This window comes from Antedon mediterranea, chromosome 3, assembly GCF_964355755.1.
Source record: "Antedon mediterranea chromosome 3, ecAntMedi1.1, whole genome shotgun sequence".
Classification (NCBI taxonomy): Eukaryota; Metazoa; Echinodermata; class Crinoidea; order Comatulida; family Antedonidae; genus Antedon; species Antedon mediterranea.
Window position 1 is genome coordinate 35,701,591 of NC_092672.1, and position 7,442 is coordinate 35,709,032.

At 33.4% G+C, this 7,442-nt stretch overlaps 1 protein-coding gene across 1 annotated transcript; it reads right to left on the reverse strand.

Moving 5' to 3' along the window:
* Positions 1-140: 140 nt before the first annotated feature.
* LOC140045401 (uncharacterized) lies at positions 141-7,384 on the reverse strand. The gene is made up of 9 exons (XM_072090268.1): positions 7,247-7,384; positions 6,642-6,739; positions 5,419-5,576; positions 4,301-4,372; positions 3,717-3,786; positions 2,643-2,719; positions 2,198-2,276; positions 1,964-2,041; positions 141-673 (listed from the first exon to the last, which is right to left on the reverse strand). The coding sequence occupies exons 1-9, from the start codon at positions 7,287-7,289 to the stop codon at positions 560-562; spliced, it is 789 nt and encodes a 262-aa protein (XP_071946369.1). The 5' UTR covers positions 7,290-7,384; the 3' UTR covers positions 141-559.
* Between the last annotated feature and the right edge of the window lie 58 nt (positions 7,385-7,442).

The following is a 7,442-nucleotide window of genomic DNA, read 5'->3' on the forward strand; positions in this document are numbered from 1 at the left end:
TATGTTTCTGTGTGGATTAGTAAAACATTGAACAACATATAAATAATTACCATATATGATTGAGTTTAGTCTTAAGAAACATTATTATAACACACACACACAAAAGGTTACAGTACTACACTTGGCAAAATAGAATTAATTTTGCCAAGTACTAAAAGAAAATACTAAGTCATAGGGTATGAGATTATAGTCGGATTGGATTAACAATTTAATTATTAATAACTTGTGTCATAAATTAGGTGGGATATACTTGAGCATGGAATTATATTTAGTCATTAAACAGTCAACAATTCCAACAAAAAAATAAGTGACTGAATTAATTATTATATTGCATTTCTAGTATAATACTAAAGGTCACTCTCACAATACTACAGAGTGAATGAGATCAGCCTTGCTAAAAACAAACAAGGTAATTAGCATAATGTTACAGGTGGCATGAAATACAAATGTGTTATTATGAATCCAGTTTGGTATCATCAATTATTGGATCAGAGGTCACTCCAATCAATTTATACACGTGAATATTCTGATTCATTTTTGTATGGAAGTATTTCAAAGCTTATGAGTATTCCTGATGTAATAGTGAATTCATATAATGTGAGATTTCTTGACAATCTGGAGATTGTAACATGTTCACTTGCAAGTTTAAATCGTTCTCCACTTGTTTTTTATCCTACAAAATAAAAGATGCAAATATCATTGTGCGGTGCTTAGTATTATTACGATAAATTAAGTTCCACACTTGATTATTTTCCACAAACAAATTAAAAATAACATTTGGTATACTTTGTTCTGTTCATTGAGGTTTGGTGTTAACAAGGAATTGGGTTCATGCTTACAAATATGTATAACCCAAGGGCCCAATCTATATTGAATGTTGTGGGGGGAGGGGGAGACAGAAACTTAGGGAGTAAAGCTCTGTCTACACTATCAAACTAGTTCAACAAAAAAATGTGATGTGCCCAAATATGGTAGTGATATCCTTAAATATGGTAGTGATATGACATCATCATGTCCATATATAGGCACATTACATTTTTTGTCACACAAAATTTGATAGTTTAGACAGAGCTTAAAAAACATTAATATACAAAAAAAAATGGAAACAATTCGAGACTTAGAACACCATTCAAGTTCTAGATAATTAGCAACGAATATATAATATAAAAGATAAATCCCAAGGCAAAGTACTGAAAAAATGACAATGCTGTGGGTATCAGTGGCTGGATCTCAATGGAGATACAAAAATAAAAAAAGCACTAAAAAAATGACAATGCTGTGGGTATCAGAGGCTGGATCTCAATGGTGATACAAAATAAAATAAGCACTGAAAAAATGACAATGCTGTGGGTATCAGTGGCTGGATCTCAATGGAGATACAAAATAAAAAAAGCACTGAAAAAATGACAATGCTGTGGGTATCAGAGGCTGGATCTCAATGGTGATACAAAATAAAAAAAGCACTGAAAAAATGACAATGCTGTGGGTATCAGTGGCTGGATCTCAATGGAGATACAAAATAAAATAAGCACTGAAAAAATGACAATGTTGTGGGTATCAGTGGCTGGATCTCACTGGAGATACAAAATAAAATAAGCACTGAAAAAATGACAATGTTGTGGGTATCAGTGGCTGGATCTCAATGGAGGTACAAAATAAAATAAGCACTGAAAAAATGACAATGCTGTGGGTATCAGTGGCTGGATCTCAATGGAGATACAAAAAAAAAGCGAAAAGCTAAATCAAAACGAGAAGTAAAACAGCCAGAAAAGTTAGCAGAGCTTTATATAAAAGATAAAATATATAATAAATGGTCAAACAAATAGTGTCATTATAGTACATGTGATTTAAGAGAATTTAAATTGCAAAAAATTTCTAAAGTAAAAGAATTTTTAATATTTAAAAAAAATGAAAACCTTTTATTTTTTCATTATTGACTGAAAGAAACAATTGTATAACTTACAGCAAAATAACCGACAGGATTTGGCAGTGGTGGTAGGCCCAGCTGATCTACATAAGGATCCTCTAAGACTGGATGTATCTTAGAAAAGAAACAAGAAATTTGTTTGCTAAATATACAAATAATTATAATATTCTTTCTTTTTTTTATTTCAGAAATATCATCCAATATTAAAAATACAATTAACAATATCAAAACTAGTTGTTTATAAATTAAAATATTTGAAAGTTAACTTACTCCTATATCATTATTATTTTCAGCATCCCCAACTCTATTTTCAAAAGTTGTTAACTCTTCTTCTTTTGCTTCTATCAATCTTAAATGAAATTTTACGGATCAAATAAAATTCCGAGGACAAACTTTTACGCTATCATTAAACTAGGACATTAGTAATGCATGGTTCCCACAATGACATAACGCAACATAAGGGGTTTGACCAATCACAAGCGATGAATTATTCAAACTGTTGCTTGTCATTTGTCAAATTTCTTGCGTCTCTGTCTTTGCGCTGCGTCCTATTGGTTAACTTTATTAAAACTGCAAAATGGCCCATTCAAAGTCTTTCTGAAAATAATTTCATTTTTCCTGTTTTTGGTTAATGATAAAACATTTTTTATTAAGGATTTTCTTATCGTTTCTGTTTATAGATTTCTCATTCATAATAATACTGCATGTGACCTACTTTTCCATTCGTTCAATTTCTTCATCCAGTGCTTCTGATTGTACTTTATTTTCTACAAGTGTTTCTTCTAGTATACTCTGAAACAATAGGCAAGAAAAATAAATAAAAGATAAAATAATTTGCAGAGAGAAGAGGATGAAACACAGTGCTAGTTCTATGAGAGATTTGTTGGTTCAAATTGCTCCTTCATTAGTACTGTACCTCCATGGGTCAATGGCTAATACAAACCCATGACGACAAGAATATAAACCCTCTTGGTAACTGGTCAGTTTTACGAAATTTAATATCTACATTACAAGCTCTGTCTGCATTATCAAACTTTATTTGACAAAAAAATGTGATTATGATATGGACATGATGATGTCATATCACTACCATATTTAGGCATATTGCTACCATATTTGGGTGCATCACACTTTTGATAGTGTAGACAGGACTACTAATGTCTAGCATAACTGAATTCGGGCTAAAAAAATGTGATGATATGGACATGATGATGTCATATCACTACCATATTTAGGCATATTGCTACCATATTTGGGTGCATCACACTTTTGATAGTGTAGACAGGACTACTAATGTCTAGCATAACTGAATTCGGGCTAAAAAAATGTGATGATATGGACATGATGTCATATCACTACCATATTTAGGCATATTGCTACCATATTTGGGTGCATCACACTTTTGATAGTGTAGACAGGACTACTAATGTCTAGCATAACTGAATTCGGGCTAAAAAAATGTGATGATATGGACATGATGATGTCATATCACTACCATATTTAGGCATATTGCTACCATATTTGGGTGCATCACACTTTTGATAGTGTAGACAGGACTACTAATGTCTAGCATAACTGAATTCGGGCTAAAAAAATGTGATGATATGGACATGATGATGTCATATCACTACCATATTTAGGCATATTGCTACCATATTTGGGTGCATCACACTTTTGATAGTGTAGACAGGACTACTAATGTCTAGCATAACTGAATTCGGGCTAGTACTGGCATGATAGTTATTATTATGATGACCATGTGCTCCATGAGCTACTATTAAATACTTACACATTGTTGTTGTAGTTTCTTGTAATCTTTCATGGGTGGCACTTTCAAACTTGTTAGGTTTCTCATTATCCTAATGGATAAAATAAAAGAAAGGAGAAATCATAGATTATAAACATTACCTAACAAGTTTTTTATAATACACATGTACACTGACCAACTGCTTTATGTCCCATCAGAAGGATGAGGCAATGAGATTAAAGTATCTTGCCTAAGAATACAAGTAATATGGCACAAACAGGTCTCAAACCTATGCCTCTCACATGTCAGATATTCATTACTATTACGCCACACCACTCTTAAAATCTTGGTTGGTTGAGTCAAGGCAATCTAACAACAGGACACAGAGCTCGCCTTGCTGAGATAGGAACTCGTAAAAGTCCTTTGATCTTATGTCAGACAAATACCAACAGTACTGTACTATGTTCATATTCTCCATGACATGCAATCTCGGTTAAAGGGGCGTGGAACTGATCATGTTGCAGCCACAGATAAACCCTTTGATCTCCGGAGCTCAGCATCATGTTGTTAGAATGCCTTGGTTTGGTTATGTGTTAGGTGAGAAAGCGGTCAAATCATTGGCCTACCTCTGTTTTAGTTGGCCCAGTTGAGCTTGTATCTCCTGGTATGAAGAGTCTTTGACTTTAACAAGGACACAGCTACAGTACCATGACAGACAAAAGATAGAATAGTTATTTGTAAATATTATTCAAACATGTAATCTATACTATAAGAGAGAGCGTATTTGTATTTTTGTTTATTCTATTATTTTACACGTATCCATACACATGTCTTGTCTTGTCTTCTTCTTTATTGTATCAAACAAAAACAATTTCAATACAAAAGGTAGCCAAGATATAGCAGAAGCTAATCAAGCTTGGTACCTTTTATCTTAACTAACTTAAGCTACGAAATTAACAAATAAATAACAGAACTTAAAAGAAAATTAAAAAAACGTCAAAAACAAAACAAAACATTTTGAATAATAAATAAATAACATAACATAAAGTTCTGTATGTACTGTACTGTAATAAACAAAACCATATCAGTTCAATAGATAATATCTGATGGATTAACAATATATAAAACATTGTAAATTATAGATTATTCTTTTATATACTTAAATAAAAGTAATTAGTTGTTTAGAGAAAGCAAATCTAGATGTAATTGTTCGTAATTCTAAAGGTAAATCATTCCAAAGTACAGTACTGCGAAAATTACAATTAAAAACCAGTGGGTTTATTTGGGTACAACAGATCTGACAACATTGTACCATGACTATAATTCACCAACTATACGACCCCGGGAGATGTGCATCATGGATTGTGTAATTTACAAAGAGTTATTGACGTAGGGGTCCTTAAAAAAAACAAAATCGTACGTCACATCAAAACAATGGTGTGTCAATTGCCCGTCACTTTACCACTCACTATATCATGAACAACATGGTCACAATATGTCATTATTCAAGTTTCAATTTATTTATCGAACACAAGAAGTAATACAGGTGATAAAATAAGAAGCATTGTGAACGAAAGGAAGACCAAAAGAGCATAGCTCGTAACAGATGGTCAACAAAGGAATAAATAAAACAAAAATATTCTTCAAAATGGGTGCGTTTTTTATGCAGGGGTGCGTCATGGTATTCATAAGGTATGACAAACATAACACACCTCAAAAGGCTTCTTTTTCTCCATAGTCCTACCTGATTACACTGTCCAATATTGTGATGATCTGTTCTTGACTGGCCTTTGTCATCACTTTCCATCGGGACAGCACCTTCCCTGATACCATCCTTTCCTTGTACGGTTCTATAGTTGAGTTGGCACTGATATTTGATTGACTAGTTTCAGTACTTAATATCTGTAAATTTAAAAACCAAACCTACTAAATATGTGAGATATTTGTTGCTTAAATATGTGAGATTTTCATTGACTAAATATGTGAGATTTTCAATGTCTAAATATGTGAGATTTTCAATGCCTAAATATGTGAGATTTTCAATGCCTAAATATGTGAGATTTGCAATGCCTAAATATGTGAGATTTTTAATGCCAAAATATGCGAGATTTTCAATGCCTAAATACGTGAGATTTTCAATGCCTGTGATTTTTCATTGTCTAAACTCTAAATAAGTTTCTTTCTCTAAAATATGTGACATTTTCGTTGTCTAAATATTTGATTTTCATTCTCTAAAACATGTGACATTTTCGTTGTCTAAATAAATGATGGATGTCTGTATTGAATAATTCAGGGACGATTCGGCCCTGAGACGATTCGGCCCGGGACTATTCGGCCCACTTTTGGGCCAAAACATCCCACTTTGTGGACCGCAAAGGTCTCACTTTAGACCAAATTCATATTCATTTTTTTTTGTATTTATCAAGTTTTTAAAGGTTTTTAACAATCCGTATTTTATTTATATTGACAATTTTGATATAATATATATAATAAATTACTAAAAAAACGTAATTTTATATTCAATTTATTACTTCGAAAACCTTGTTTATTTCGTGAATTCGCCAAGCGGTCAACAGAGGGCGTAACTTGTTTACATCGTGCGCGTGACTAAAAAATGATCAATGTTTTCAAAATGTTTGCTTTATTGCATCTTTATCCCTAGTAGTGCTACCCCATATTCTCTCTGAAAATAAAGTTTGGGGAAAAAAGCTTATTTTATACTTATAAATGCATATCAAAGCCGATAAATTTAAGTGTGCCGAATCGTCTCAGGGCCGAATCGTCCCGGGCCGAATAGTCCTGGGCTGAATCGTCCCAGGGCCAAATCGTCTCAGGGCCGAATCGTCCCGTTACCGAAATGGCCGTATTGAATGAAGTGCTGATCTGAACCTAAGCCTTATTAATACATCTTATTTTGCATTGTAAATTTCATTACTTTTTTAGTCCCATATAGGTAGAAATACAAACCTTTGTTGCTGGGTGGTTTTTAACGGCAGCAGCACTAACCCTTTTTGGTTTTTTTCGTGACGCATTTCCATCTTTAGATTTCTTTTTTCTTTCTGTAACTTTGTAAATAATTACAGTAATTGATTTGATTACTCAATGCATTATCAACTGAGTGATAAGACCTTTTTTTGAGAAGTTGAACTAATAATAATGTACGCCACCAAATTGTCTAAAAAATATTAATTAAATAATTTTTACATAATTATACTAAAACATTTTTAATAGGCCTAGGTATGTGACTATGTCTCATAGGCTAGGCCTATAGGCCCTAGCTAGCTAGGCCCTTTGGCCTTTATGTAGTACTAGCCTAGGCCTAGCCTAGTAGGCGACGCAGAGTACTATAGGCCTGGCTAGCAAAATAAAAGTTAGTAAGGCCTATCCACTAGGCCTACCTTAGGCCTACTAGCTAGTCCTAGTTAGGCTACCTAGTCGGTGTGTGACCCCGAAACGGCCACCGACTGAAACGGTCTAACAAACTGAAAAGGCCTAGCCGGCCTAGCCTAGGCCTAGCTAGCCTAGAGGCCTTACTTAACTTGTTTGCTAATATATAATAATATTCAAGCTACCTTTACTGACATCTGTAATGTTACTACGTGCAGTTGGTTTCATTTTGATGTTGTCAATTATTTAAATTTGTTTTTACCGCTAATTTTCTTATCTACTCTCCATCTTTCAACAATTGGCTGAGCAGTATATACTCCCTCTCTCGTTTTAGCTCCGATTCTGCAATCTAAATTTGGGCGAATGGTGGCGCTATTCAAA